The sequence below is a fragment of the Callithrix jacchus genome, chromosome 13 (assembly GCF_049354715.1).
Source record: "Callithrix jacchus isolate 240 chromosome 13, calJac240_pri, whole genome shotgun sequence".
Classification (NCBI taxonomy): Eukaryota; Metazoa; Chordata; class Mammalia; order Primates; family Cebidae; genus Callithrix; species Callithrix jacchus.
In genome coordinates, this window is record NC_133514.1 from 4,557,747 (window position 1) to 4,574,483 (window position 16,737).

Sequence of the window (16,737 nt, forward strand, 5' to 3'; positions counted from 1 at the left end):
GGGTTCACAAGACAGCCATGATAAAATCTGCAGAGTTCATCGTATCCAAGTACCTTTAATGTCATACACATGCCACTATTCCCCTGAGATGAGAGAACAGGGAATTAGCATTTGCTGTGAACAAACCTACCTGAATCAGGCCTCAGGCTGAGAGTTTTCCATCAGTTCACTCAGGCATTGGGTGTTTCCCTCTTTTTTGAGACAAGGAAGCAAAAAGTCAACAAAATTTAAGAGCCTTTCATAAGAGTTGCATGGCTAGCAAGTAGCAGAATCTGACCAGCTCCAAAAGCTGTATTTTTCTAATTCACCATAAAAATATATACTAGAGAAAATTTGGAGACGAAGGAAGGAAAAGCTCCTTGTTACTTTTTTGTACTTTTCACCCTTTCCATGGTACATGTACGTACCTGTTAGTATGAGTGTGTTGCTACATGTGTGCATGCACCTGGTAATTCTGTTGTTCGTGGCACCCGGTAATCTGTGTTTTAAAGTCTGTATTACAAGCATTTTGGGGGTTATTACCTTTATAACCATCTTCTTATTTTTTAGAGACAGGGTCTCACTCTGTTGCCCAGGATGGAGTGCGGTGCTGTAGTCACAGCTCACCGCAGCCTCACTATTCTAGGCTCCAGCGATCCTCCTGCCTCCGCCTCCCGAGTAGCTGGTCCCACAGGCACCACCACTCAGCTATTTTTATTTAAGAGACGGGGGTCTTGCCATGTTGCCCAGGCTGGTGTTAAACTCCTGGGCTCAAGTGATCCTCTTGCCACTGCCTCCCAAAGTGCTGGGATTACAGGCATGAGCCACTCTGTCACGAGTAAATCATGACTTGCTGCACATTTCTATCCCACTGTCTCACCCTCGTTCTCCTCAGGTGCCACCTTATAAATAATGCTGCAATGAACACCTCACACATTGGTCAGAATTTACGATCCTTTGTCTAGGCTGGATTCCTAGAAATGGAGTAAGTGAGATGAATATTCTCCACATTTTTAAGATAAAAACGAGTGCTCGTTTGTAAAATCCATTTAAAAGTATTCCTGTGAGTTTATTTCACTCATATCAGATCTGACAGTTATCTAGCCAAAAGTGCGATGCGTCTGGCCCAGACCTCCCACCAGGTGACTGTGTTCACACAAGTTCTCACACACACACGAGTACAGATGTGTATGTGCAGCAGCATCATTTATAATGGCAGACACTAGAAACAACCACATTTCCCCTCTACTGAAGGCTCATTAAATGCACTCGGCCATATTCATAAAATGGAATCCTTTGTAGTTAAAACACAAGGCTGCTCCTTATGTACAGACATGGACTTTTAAATCTATTAATTGTAAAATAACACTAATAATCTTCGTGTCATGCAAGGTAAGGTTTAATAAAGTCGTGACCCACTTAAAACTAGAGGCGGGAATATGGTAAACCCTAACAGGAGGGCCAGGGTCTTCACTCACGGATGTTCTTCCTCCCAGAGCCCGTCTCACCCGCCTGTCAGAACGTGCATCACAGTTTAGGGACAGCTTCTGTGCCTGTCTTCAGAATTACACCGTGAAAGTGGGGTTTCTGCTCAGTCCCCTGGCTCTGCGGCCGGCCACGAGCTCCAGGGTTTCCTCGTGCTTTTTCTTCCATGCTGCACGGGGCTACATGGTCAGAGATCTGGGCAAGAGCCCTGGCTCAGCCTCCAAGCAGCTGGGCGCCCCTGAGCAGGTCACCCCTCCTCTGATCCCCCAACTCTCTCCTAGGGCTGGAGACTTCGGCAGGGTTGTTGTGTGGATTACGTGTGGTAAGGCTAGAACCTCGGCGCAGTGCCCAGGGCAGCGTACGCAACAAGGAAGTACTGGCTGTTACCATCATGCTGTCTCAGCCGCAAAGCAGAGCCACTCCTTGTTGACACAGGCTGACCCTCAGGACAGGCACAAACTGCGGCTCCTCTCCGACTCACGGAGGACAGGGTCATCATTATTTGTTTAGTGCACCTTTTCCTTGTGCTGATCAGTAATAATTTTCAAGAAAAGTGATATAGCTTAGCTATGACATTTCAGAGAGGGGTCAAAAGTCCTCTTAATAGGCAATGTTTTTCTGGAAAGAGGAATGACACGGGTTAACTAACCTTTGGTTTCACAGAGTTTTCCTCCTGAGACTTTGGGGGTTTTTTGGTTTTGTTTTTTGAAAACGTCCTGCAGTAGAATTCCCTGTGGGAACTTTACGTAGGTGATGATATGGTGGGTTTGTGAGGGCTTTTTGGCAAACTCAGCCACAAGAAGAATTCTCTGTGGAATTCACGATTTCTGTTCTGAGCTGACCGCCCTGCTGGCTGTCCCCTTGGCAGATGAGGGACAGCTCTGTGGAGATGAAGGTGGAGCGTTTGCCTTGATGCTTCCGATACATGCTTCAACTCCTGTGTGTCTCTCTGTACGTGGATGCAGCCATCAGTATGGTTCTCCTGAATCGCTTCTTGTCGTCGTTAGCTGTGTTTGGTTCATGCTGTACTTCCTTTCTTCACTGCAGGGTGTGATAAGAGCTCTAAGTCCTGTAATAATGCAGTTCAGCAAAACCTATTTTTTGCCTGAGCTGAACTAAGCAGTTTTATGTGCATACATTTAACAGCAGCCTTGAGTTCAGGTAGTTCCTTAAAATGTGATGACACGCAGCAGCGATGTAATTACACCAGTGTAAGTGCATTTCCCTCTGCGATTGTCCTGGGTCAGGTGCATCTCTGCAGCAATTAAACAAATGCATCATTAATTACAGCAAATCATCAACAACAACAAAATAGTCCCTTGCCCAGGCCCCCTGTTTCAGTTCTAAAATAAGATGTTCTATGTTGAATCAGGTGGAAACGGCCACAGATTCCGACACGGAGAGCCGCGGCCTGCGGGAGTACCACTCCGTCGGTGTGCAAGTGGAAGACGAGAAGCGGTAAGTCGGCCCCTCCTCACACGCAGGGCCCCCAAGCCAGAGCTCTTTGTCAGATGCTGATGGAAGCTTCTAGATCCTGTGGCCCTCAGTCATGCCTCAGTGGAGACCGGGCCATACATTTATGCTTTTCCATTGATTCCAGTATGAATTAACATCCGTCTATGTCTTGCTTTTGCAAGAGGCCAGGGGGTAATTCCTTCCAAAGCAATTTACCACCTCTGGAAGGAGAGCAGCTGACAGCTCTGACAGTCAGAGTCCTTGGTCCGCAGGAAGGAAGGACAGGCTGAGGGTAACACCGACACAGGCCTCACAACCTGTCATGTTAAACATAAAATGACGGAGAGACACCAAAGCACATTCAAGACCTTAATATTACTGTGGAATTGTTTCACTTAAAAATATCACCTCAAAACAGGAAATACCAAGTGATGGCGATTACAGTCCTGCAATTTTTGTAGTGACAGGATGATCATTTCAGTTTATATTTGAAATAGCATATACTGCCTATTTCATAAAACACATTTTCATGAGACCGTTGCATGGTGAGGGCTCAGCTAGCTTCCGGTAGGGCCAGTGCTGGGTGACCTCCCTCATCAGGGAGCATGTTAGCACCTACCCAGTCGAGATTTTGATTGCAAAGAAATTCCGACGCTGGCTAAGGGCTTCCCAGTTTCCAGGTAGACCTCCTACACCCGGCCATCCTCTGCACCTGGGGGCCGGGCAAGCCACCTTGCTCCTGATCTGTGGCTCAGTGTCCCTCCACATGCCTCCAGCAAAGGGAGCAGGTGGCAACGTCACTAACTTGCACGCACAGCTGTGTGCTCCTGGGGAGTTAGCCTGCAGAGCCACAGGGATGGCTGCAGTGTCCGGAGATGTACAGACGCACACAGACACCCACACAGACAAACGCACTTACACAACACTGCACAGGCACACAGACACACCCACACAGACACAGACGCACTTACACAACACTGCACAGGCACACAGACACACCCACACAGACACAGATGCACTTACACAACACTGCACAGGCACACAGACACACCCACACAGACACACGCACTTACACAACACTGCACAGGCACACAGACACACCCACACAGACACAGACGCACGCACTTACACAACACTGCACAGGCACACAGACACACCCACACAGACACACACACTTACACAACACTGCACAGGCACACAGACATACCCACACAGACACAGACGCACACATTTACACAACACTGCACAGGCACACAGACACACCCACACAGACACACACTTACACAACACTGCACAGGCACACAGACACACCCACACAGACACACACTTACACAACACTGCACAGGCACACAGACACACCCACACAGACACACGCACTTACACAACACTGCACAGGCACACAGACACACCCACACAGACACACGCACTTACACAACACTGCACAGGCACACAGACACACCCACACAGACACACACACTTACACAACACTGCACAGGCACACAGACATACCCACACAGACACAGACGCACACATTTACACAACACTGCACAGGCACACAGACACACCCACACAGACACACACTTACACAACACTGCACAGGCACACAGACACACCCACACAGACACAGACGCACGCACTTACACAACACTGCACAGGCACACAGACACACCCACACAGACACACGCACTTACACAACACTGCACAGGCACACAGACACACCCACACAGACACAGACGCACACATTTACACAACACTGCACAGGCACACAGACACACCCACACAGACACACACTTACACAACACTGCACAGGCACACAGACATACCCACACAGACACAGACGCACACATTTACACAACACTGCACAGGCACACAGACACACCCACACAGACACACACTTACACAACACTGCACAGGCACACAGACACACCCACACAGACACAGACGCACGCACTTACACAACACTGCACAGGCACACAGACACACCCACACAGACACACGCACTTACACAACACTGCACAGGCACACAGACACACCCACACAGACACAGACGCACACACTTACACAACACTGCACAGGCACACAGACACACGCACTTACACAACACTGCACAGGCACACAGACACACCCACACAGACACACGCACTTACACAACACTGCACAGGCACACAGACACACCCACACAGACACAGACACGCACGTACACACTGCACAGGCACACAGACACACCCACACACAGACACATGCACTTATACAACACTGCACAGGCACACAGACACACCCACACACAGACACATGCACTTATACAACACTGCACAGGCACACAGACACACCCACTTACACAACACTGCACAGGCACACAGACACCCACACATAGACGCACGCACTTACACAACACTGCACAGGCACAGAGACCCACACAGACACACACGCACTTACACAACACTGCACAGGCACACAGACACAGACACACGAATACACAACACTGCAGAGGCACACAGACATAGACGCACGCACTTACACAACACTGCACAGGCACACAGAGATACCCACACATAGACGCACGCACTTACACAACACTGCACAGGCACACAGAGATACCCACACACAGACGCACAGTCTTACACAACACTGCACACACAGACACCCATATTGACATAGACGCACTTACACAACACTGCACAGGCACACAGAGACATCCACACAGACACAGACGCACGCACTTACACAACACTGCACAGGCACACAGACACACCCACACAGGCACACGGACCCACAGACTACACAAGACACACTACAAAGATACACATATATACACACCTTACACTGAGTGCACACACACACATGCACACAGAGACACCCACACAGACACAGATGCACGCACTTACACAACACTGCACAGGCACATAGACACCCACACAGACACAGACGCACGCATGTACACAACACTGCACAGGCACACAGAGACACCCACACAGACACAGACACACACACACACAACACTGCACAGGCACACAGAGACACCCACACAGGCACACAGACCCACAGAACACACAAGACACACTACAAAGATACACATATATACACACCTTACACTGAGTGCACACACACCGCACACAGAGATACCCACACAGACACAGATGCACACACTTACACAACACTGCACAGGCACACAGAGACACCCACACAGACACACGCACTTACACAACACTGCACAGGCACACAGACACCCACATAGACACAGACGCACGCATGTACACAACACTGCACAGGCACACAGACACCCACATAGACACAGACGCACGCATGTACACAACACTGCACAGGCACACAGAGACACCCACACAGACGCACACATGTACACAACACTGCACAGGCACACAGAGACACCCACACAGACACACACAAACACTGCACAGGCACACAGAGACACCCACACAGGCACACGGACCCACAGACCACACAAGACACACTACAAAGATACACATATATACACACCTTACACTGAGTGCACACACACATAGGCACACAGAGACACGCACACAGAGACACCCACACAGACACAGACGCACGCATGTACACAACACTGCACAGGCACACAGAGACACCCACAGACACACGCACTTACACAAGACTGCACAAGCACACAGAGACACCCACACAGACACATTTACACAACACTGCACAAGCACACGGAGACACCCACACAGACATAGACACATGCACTTACACAACACTGCACAGGCACACAGACACCCACACAGACACAGACGCACGCATGTACACAACACTGCACAGGCACACAGAGACACCCACACAGACACACGCACTTACACAACACTGCACAGGCACACAGAGAAACCCACACAGACACAGATGCACGCACGTACACAACACTGCACAGGCACACAGAGACACCCACACAGGCACACGGACCCACAGACCACACAAGACATACTACAAAGATACACATATATACACACCTTTCACTGAGTGCACACATACACATGCACACAGAGACACCCACACAGACGCACGCACTTACACAACACTGCACAGGCACACAGAGACACCCACACACACATTTACACAACACTGCACAAGCACACAGAGACACCCACACAGACACACACTTACACAACACTGCACAGGCACACAGACACACCCACGCAGACAGACACACGCACTTACACAACACTGCACAGGCACACAGAGATACCCACACAGACACACGCACTTACACAACACAGGCAGACACACCCACACACACAACTGCACAGGCACACAGACACAGACACATGCACAACACTGCACAGGCACACAGACACCCACACAGACACAGATGCACGCATGTACACAACACTGCACATGCACAGAGACACCCACACAGACACAGACACACGCACTTACACAATGCACAGGCACACAGACACACCCACGCAGACACAGACGCACGCACTTACACAACACTGCCCAGGCACACAGAGATACCCACACAGACACACGCACTTACACAACACAGGCAGACACACCCACACGCAGACATACGCACTTACACAACTGCACAGGCACACAGACACGCACTTACACAACACTGAACAGGCACACAGAGACACCCACACAGGCACATGGACTCACAGACCACACTAGACACACATATATACACACCTTACACTGAGTGCACACACACACATGCACAGACACCCACACAGACAGACGCATGCACTTGCACAACACTGCACAGGCACACAGACACCCACACAGACGCACACACTTATACAACACTGCATAGGCACACAGACACACGCACAAAGATGCATGCACTTACACAACACTGCACAGGCACACAGAGACACCCACATAGACACAGAGGCACGCACTTACACAACACTGCACAGGCACACAGATATACCCACACAGACACAGACACACACACACAACACTGCACAGGCACACAGAGACACCCACACAGGCACACGAACCCACAGCCCACACAAGACACACTACAAAGATACACATATATACACACTTACACTGAGTGCACACACACACATGCACAGAGACACCCACACACAGACGCACGCACTTACACAACACTGCACAGGCAGAGACACCCACACAGACACCCTTACACAACACTGCACAAGCACACAGACACAGACACACGCACTTACACAACACTGCACAGGCACACAGACACCCACACAGACACAGACGCACGTACTTACACAACACTACACAGGCACACAGACTCCCACACAGACATAGACGCACGCACTTACCCAACACTGCACAGGCACACAGAGACACCCACACAGACACAGACGCACGCACTTACACAACACTGCACAGGCACACAGAGACACCCACACAGACACAGACGCACGCATGTACACAACACTGCACAGGCACACAGAGACACCCACACAGACACAGATGCATGCACTTACACAACACTGCACAGGCACACAGACACCCACACAGACACAGATGCATGCACTTACACAACACTGCACAGGCACACAGAGACACCCACACAGACACAGACGCACGCACATACACAACACTGCACAGGCACACAGAGATACCCACACAGACACAGACGCACGGTCTTACACAACACTGCACAGGCACACAGACACCCACACATAGATGCACGCACTTACCCAACACTGCACAAGCACACAGACGCACGCACTTACACAACACTGCACAGGCACACAGAGACACCCACACAGACACAGACGCACGCACTTACACAACACTGCACAGGCACACAGAGATACCCACACAGACACAGACACATGCACTTACCCAACACTGCGCAGGCACACAGACGCACGCACTTACACAACACTGCACAGGCACACAGACACCCACACACAGACGCACGCACTTACACAACACTGCACAGGCACACAGACGCACGCACTTACACACTGCACAGGCACACAGAGATACCCACACACAGACGCACGGTCTTACACAACACTGCACAGGCACACAGACACCCACACAGACATGGACGCACGGTCTTACCCAACACTGCGCAGGCACACAGACGCACGCACTTACACAACACTGTACAGGCACACAGACAGACACACACACACAGACACACCCACACAGACACAGGCACACAGAGACACCCACACAGACACAGACGCACGCACTTACACAACACTGCACAGGCACACAGCGATACCCACACAGACGCACGCACTTACACAACACTGCACAGGCACACAGACACCCACACAGACACAGATGCACGCACACAGACACACCCAGACACAGACGCACGCACTTACACAACACTGCACAGACACGCAGACACACCCACTTACACAACAGTGCACAGACACGCAGACACACCCACTTACACAACAGTGCACAGGCACACAGACACCCACACAGACACAGACGCACGCACGTACACAACACTGCACAGGCACACAGAGACACCCACACACTGCACAGGCACACAGAGACACCCACACAGGCACACGGACCCACAGACCACACAAGACACACTACAAAGATACACACATATACACACCTTACACTGAGTGCACACACACACATGCACACAGACACAGATGCACACTTACACAACACTGCACAGGCACACACAGACACACGCACTTACACAACACTGCACAGGCACACACCCACACAGACACACGCACTTACACACCCACTTATACAACACTGCACAGGCACACAGAGACACCCACACAGGCACATGGACCCACAGACCACACGAGACACACTACAAAGATACACATATATACACACCTTACACTGAGTGCACACATAGACACACGCACTTACACAACACTGCACAGACCCACAGACCACACGAGACACACTACAAAGGTACACATGCATACACACCTCACACCAAGTGCACACACACACATGCACACAGACACCCACATAGACACAGGCACACACACACAAACACTTCACAGGCACACAGACCCACAGACCACATGAGACACACTACAAAGATACACATCCACATGCACACAGAGACCCACATAGACACAGACACCCACACTTACACAAACACTGCACAGGCACACAGATCCACAGCTCACACGAGACACACTACAAAGATACACATATATACCTCACACAGAGTGCACAATGCACACAGAGACACCCACATAGACACAGACACACACACTTACACAAACACTGCTCAAGCACACAGACCACATGAGGCACACTACAAAGATACACATACATGCACACCTCACATCGAGTGCACACACACACATGCACACAGACACCCACATAGACACAGACACACACACACAAACACTGCTCAGGCACACAGACCACACGAGACACACTACAAAGATACACATACACACCTCACACCGAGTGCACACACACACACTACACATACATACACACCTCACACCAAGTGCACACACACACATGCACACAGCATTCTCACTCAGCACACTGGTCTCCAATTACGAGCTCCTTCCTACCAGTTACTTCAGTGATCAGCTCTGTGGAAATGGACGACACTGAAAAACATGTTTACTGTGTATCTTTTAAACACCTGCCGAAGTCAGAATTTGGAATCATTATTTTGCATACAATTTGCATACAAGGGTGAATGAGGACCTATTAATTTATCCAGAGAGAAGTGGCTTGGGCCCTGAAACACGATTTGGAAGCCACTAAAACAGTATGATGTGGATGTTGCAGGGACCCACGGCGTCAGCTGCATAAGCTTGTAGCATGTTTCCTTCTGAAAGGGAGGTAGCCATTTGCTGATAGTGGGTTCATGAAACACACTAACTCTCACTGTATCATTCAATAAACTTAAATCCCAAGGGGGCATTATTTAGGCCTTAAGACGTAGGTAGATATTAAAGTTTATTTGCAAAAACAAATGTTCTTCCCTAGATGAAACACCCGCAGATTTCATGGACAAAGCGCTCACCCGTCCTTGCGCTGCTGGGCCGCTGTCCTCAGGAGGGTTCTCGATAAGCTACATGTGGGACTTTGTTGCAGGAGGTTCTCTCAGAAAGAGAGAACCTTACCATCTGTCTTCCTTCCCTCCTTTTGCAGACACGGACGTTTTAAACGTTCTAACAGCGTCACGGCCGCCGTCCAAGCGGACCTGGAGCTGGAGGGGTTCCCAGGCCATATCACCATGGAGGACAAAGGCCTCCAGTTTGGTTCCTCCTTCCAGCGGCACTCTGAGCCCAGCACCCCCACCCAGTATGGCGCGGTGAGAACTGTACGGACGCAGGGGCTCTTCAGCTATCGGGAAGACTATCGGACCCAAGTGGATACCTCCACCCTGCCCCCTCCGGACCCCTGGCTGGAGCCCGCCCTCGACACGGTAGAGACTGGGAGGATGTCTCCCTGCCGCAGGGATGGCTCGTGGTTCTTGAAGCTCCTGCACTCGGAGACGAAGCGGATGGAAGGCTGGTGCAAAGAGATGGAGAGAGAGGCAGAGGAGAACGACCTCTCCGAGGAAAGTAAGGGCTCAGGCCTCCCCAGGGCCTTTCCACATAATTTCTCAGTAGTGCAAGTGAGTGCATCACAGCATTCATGGAGAAAAGTTCCTTCCTTCGATATTGCAGTGAACGAAAATAAATGTGCTGTCTACTAGATCCCCCTCAATTCCAAGATGTAAATTACATGAAAAGAGAAGCAGTCACTAAGGTATCGAAGGAAGAGTGCGTGTGTGCTATGTCGTCAGGTAAGTTGGATGTGAGATCAACTGTGCTGACGCTTTCCTGGGAGTACAGTCAATCCCATATTCCACTTACCATGTCCCTTGAATTTTGGCAAAATCTTGATTTAGAGAATTTTTATTATTTTCTAGTATTATCAGCCCATGCTTTGCAAGAAAAGGCCTTGGCATTATGCCAAAGAGAAACACTGAAGATCAGTAAAAGATAAAGCTGGTTAGCTACGTGATGATTTGCCTAAGGCCTCACACCTGAGCAGGATGGGACGCAATGTCATTCCCCCACCAGGTGTCACCAAGCAGATCTGTCCCACCCCCTCTAGGGCTCACCTGGGCCCTGGCCTCTCCATGCGGATGGGGACAGCCCCTCATTCTCCACCTTTCTCCCATTTGTCTAGAGAAACCTACCATCAAGAACGTTCAGGCCAGTAGCTCACGCCTGTAATCCCAGCACTTTGAGAGTCAGAGTCCGAGGCTGAGGCAGGCGAATCACCTGAGGTCAGGAGTTCGAGACCAGCTGGGCATGGTGGCATGTGTCTGTAATCCCAGCTACTTAGGAAGCTGAAGCAGGAGAATCACTTGAACCCCGGAGACAGAGGTTTCAGTGAGCCACGATCGTGCCACTGCACTCCAGCCTGGGCAACAGAGTGAGACTTTGTCTCAAACGAAAAGAAAAAGACAGGTCAGAAGCAGCACCCATTATAAGTCGCCGTATGTATGATTTCTAAGCTAATAGCACCTGTCTGTTTACAGACCAATTAAATAATTGCAGAATACCTACAACTAATGCTTATGTTGAAGACAGTACAGTTTCACAAAGCTATTTCTGAATGTCTTGACTTGACAAATTTGCTCTTTCTAAAGTGTTTTTCTTTTTCTATGAGTTTGTTTGTACATTTACAAGATCACTATAAAGGATAGCTGAGATCCCTGGGAATCTGCCCTGACACTGCACTTCTAGGTGAATGACTTAATAGTGTACTCACTAATCCTAGAAACGGAAGTGTAAGTCACAGCACAGTTTCATCACTGCAGAGAACAACGGCCTTGCAGCCTCAGCAGTCTGAGAAAGTCATTGGGGTGCTGGTTTTCGGTTGTTATAACATAAGGTGTGAACCTGGGAAGAAAGAACGATACTGCCTTTAATTGACGATCCCTGCTCTTCCACATTTCTCTCTCCATCAACAAACTGCATGTATTCTTTACAGGAGAGGACGCTGGATGCCGAGTGTTGGGGAGGAGGCGTTGCCAAGGGAAAGCCTTCCTCCTGGCACGGGGCGGGGCAGGCCCCAGGGGCGGCGCATGTCAGCGCGGCCGTGTTCCGATCATTCACATAGCATTTTCATTCCTCGTGGTTAGGCTACATTTAACAGAGTGTTCACAATGTTGACATTTAAAAAGCACTCATTTTCTGCAGTATCCTCCCCCCATTGGGATACGCCCCAACGTGGCAGAACCGTCTTCATTATAGAAGAGATTTATCATCTTTAGCACAAAGCTAAAACAGAAAAACTGCATTGCCTAGGTTGATGCCAGACTCGAGTTACATTGCCAGCTCTAGTTTTGTGTCTGCTGACAAGGGCAGCCTAGGGCTGGGGTCCTTCCTTCCAGGATCAGAGCAGATGGTGAGAGGTGAGCATCGCTCAATCAAGATGTGTTTTTTCTACATCATGAGGTTCCTCAAAAGGACACCTTTGAAGAGGAGGAGGGAGAGGAAAAAATTCAGAAAGAGCTCATGTTTGTCAGGGCTTAGCCCATAAAATGCCTATAAAATTGTATTATATTATCATTTGAGTTTATCCCATTCGGGACACATTCAGAAAGTTGTGGGCTTCTTTGGAAGGTGTGAGCCTTCGAGACATTAGCCAACACTGTGTTTATAACACAGAGTACTTCCCGTCACTATTTTTCATGTTAAGTGTGTACTTTCAATTTAGTTTTTTCAAGGATTATCATTTTTGAAAAGATATCTTTATAAAAAAAAAACCAGAATCCTAAGCTGGGCACAGTGGCTCACACCTATAGTCTCAGCACTTTGGGAGGTGAGGCAGGTATTGCTTGTGCCAGGAGCTTTACACCAGCCTGGACAATACAGTGAAACCTGTCTCGACGAAACAATAGTAATAATAATTAAAAACTTCTTAAGTAGCCTGGTGTGATAGGCACATGCCTCTAGCCTCAGCTACTCAGGAGGCTAAGTTGGGAGGATCACCTGAGCCCCAGAGGTAGAGGCTGCGGTGAGCCAAGGTCATGCCATCCCTCCAGAACAAGGCCCTGTCTCAAAAAAATAACGACTATCTAGAGCAGTTCTCACTGAACATATATGAGATGTCAGGTCCTATACCGAATGCACGACAGACCTCATTAATGTCATCCCAGCGGACCAGGCGGGCAGTAGTGTAAGCATTCTAAAGACAAACTGGGGCTCTGAGAGATTAACATCTTTCCCCAAATTACAGAAGAATAGCAATGCCTCAGGACTGGGAGTCAGAACCATCTGGCGCTGAATGCTGTGCCTTTCCACCCCGTGGTCTGAAGGTGTCAGGTCAAAATGTTCCCTTATGGGAAGGCTCCCCTCCACTGCCTGCTTCTGCGCTGGATTCACATGCCCTCCTTTCTCCTGCTGTTTCAGAGAAGCTTGTGTCCCATCCCTGACCCTTCATCTCATCTGATCGTCCACAGCTGTGACCCATGTGTGGTCCACAGGGAGTCCCTCAGCAGCGGACACAGAGCCCAAGGTCGTCCCGCATTAGCCATTGGAAAATAGGTGGTGGGCGCTACAGGGAGGCAAATGCTTTCTCAAACCAAGAATGAAAGTTCTTACAATTAAAGGCATTAGTGCCGAGGCCCAGTCGTAGGAGGTCCTGATTTTCTGTCCCTGGAGGCATTCCAAAACATTCTATAAGTTATGTCCTAAAAGTACTACATACAAAGTTGAATTTGATTACATATAGGGACCCAAATCAACAGCAAGATTCCAAAATCTTAGAATATATAGTATTTTTTTGTTTTCTTTGCCCAGGCTGGAGAGCAGTGGCACAATCTCAGCTCACTGCAACCTCCACCTCCCTCATTCAAGTTATTCTTTGCCTCCACATCCCAAGTAGCTGGGATTACAGGCACGTGCCACCACACCTGGCTAATTTTGTATTTTTAGTAGAAATGAGGTTTCACCATGTTGACCAGGATGGTCTTGAACTCCTGGCCTCAAGTGATCTGCCCGCCTCAGCCTCGCAAAGTGATGGGATCACCAGTATGAACCGCCACGCCCAAGCAGGTTACACAGTGTTTAAATTTCACTTACCTTATTATGATTATTATTATGATCGGGCATCTGAAAACTTACTTTCTTCAGGACGGTGGGCAGAAAGTGACTTTTTGCTGCCTCCAAATTACATGTCCCAAGCACATGTTCAGTTGGGTTTGTTGTGGGGTTGTTGTGTGTTTTTTACCTTTTCTGAGCCTTCGGGGTCCTCTGGTGGACACACAGTGATGTCTCCAGTTAGGTTATCTGTTGATACTTGCAGTGGAGCAAGCCGCACTCTGATAGGCAGCAGTGAGTCAGACGTGGTAAGGACCCAACTCTGATTACCTGACGGCGGGAGAAAAAAGACCAGGTCAAACTGTTTACAGGAAACCGTTCAGTGTGTAAGAGAAGTGCAGATAAAGTACCTTAAAAACTCAAGAGGTCTCAGCAATGCTTTCACCTGGGAAGATTCTGAGGAGGCAGCACTTTGCTGGGCTTTGAGGTGCAGGTGGATTTGCTCAAGCAGGTGGAGGGTCATAGAAAAGGAGATTCAAGAGCCCACACTGAGGCCGAGGACAGGGAGCAGGGGCCCCTTTGTCTCTGTCCTCTGGAGGAAGAGCTCCATCAGCATTGCCCTTCCCCCTGCCTGCGGGGACCACTGGGGCTACCTGACCTCACAGAGGCAGAGGACAGGGGAGCAGGGGCCCCTTGGTCTCTGTCCTCTGGAGGAAGAGCTCCATCAGCACTGCCCTTCACCCTGCCTGCGGGGACCATTGGGGCTACCTGACCTCATAGAGCCCTCTGTGGCTGGGCTATTCCCCATGCCCTGGGGGACAGGTGTTTCTCAAAGGATGAAACCTTCCTAAAGTTCCCGTCCTCTGCTGCCACTGCAGATTTTAGGCTCCTTCAATGCAGAGGTCACACTGAACATCATTTATCATCCACCCATAGTGCCTCTCACGTTGCCTGGCATAGAATCCCATGCAAATGGGAACGGCGAGGAAGAAAGGGAAGCAGGAGGATGGGCTGCCTTAGGAAACGGGAAGCCACCCTCCTGCTCACACTGCCGTAAATGCAGAATATCTAGAATCCCAGAGAATCACCTGGTTGTCCTCAGTTACAGAGGCTGGGAGTAGCTTATGCACTTCCCATTCTATAGCCATCCACTGAGATAACCCTGATTCTGTGAGTCTTTGCTCCACCACTACTTAGTCACAAAACATAACTGCACTGCAATAAACCTAGAACACAAAGAACAAAGAATGGATGCACGTGATATTTTTTGTGATTTTCTTAAGTTCTTTTCTTAAATTGCCCAGATACCTTCATATTTTTGTGGACAAAGATGCGGAAGCACCTGTTATGTGTCTCAGCTGTGTGCTTCGTCCATAGAACTATCACAGTGTTAACTAAGTTCAGATAGTTCCCTAGATGTTTAAAAGGTAAGATGATAACCGTAATTTCCAGTCCTCATTTTAGGAGCAGAAACAGGGTTACTGGTTACAGCACATCTTAAAATAAAGATTCAATTAAATGGCTTATGAGACTAAAACTCTGATCTCTGAATATTGAAATTTCCATTATAAATTAATTTTTGCCCAAAATATAATTTCATAACAGTTCACTGAACTGACTGAATGAATCTAGATTCATTCAGTCTTCTGTGGTTAATACAAACTATCATGAATCCAAAGAAACACTGGTTTGCATGAAGTCCTATTAATGCAAGCCTTCTATTGTGAATACATACATAAAGGTATTTTCAAGACATTGTAAACCATTACTAGACTGATGTTTTCAGATCTTTGTACTAATTATGTTAAACCAAATGGGTAAATAAAGAAAAAAA

The 16,737-nt window shown here is 49.0% G+C and overlaps 1 protein-coding gene and 1 long non-coding RNA gene across 8 annotated transcripts in view; one reads left to right on the top strand and one right to left on the bottom strand.

Annotated features, from left to right (window-relative positions):
- DLGAP2 (DLG associated protein 2) overlaps nucleotides 1-16,737 on the top strand; it is a 923,452-nt gene that overhangs the window by 890,321 nt on the left and 16,394 nt on the right. For all 6 annotated transcript variants that reach the window (XM_054243655.2, XM_054243654.2, XM_054243652.2 and 3 more), the window contains 2 exons: nucleotides 2,837-2,922; nucleotides 11,011-11,426. In XM_054243655.2, coding sequence (XP_054099630.1) covers nucleotides 2,837-2,922; nucleotides 11,011-11,426 — 502 coding nt within the window. The remainder of the gene's footprint in view (nucleotides 1-2,836; nucleotides 2,923-11,010; nucleotides 11,427-16,737) is intronic.
- Nucleotides 1,026-16,737, bottom strand: part of LOC103787413 (uncharacterized) — a 77,796-nt gene continuing 62,084 nt past the window's right edge. For both annotated transcript variants that reach the window (XR_613047.5, XR_008475836.2), the window contains exons 2-5: nucleotides 15,094-15,233; nucleotides 12,628-12,758; nucleotides 12,050-12,300; nucleotides 1,026-2,719 (exon numbers count right to left, since the gene is read on the bottom strand). This is a non-coding gene — a long non-coding RNA (uncharacterized LOC103787413). The remainder of the gene's footprint in view (nucleotides 2,720-12,049; nucleotides 12,301-12,627; nucleotides 12,759-15,093; nucleotides 15,234-16,737) is intronic.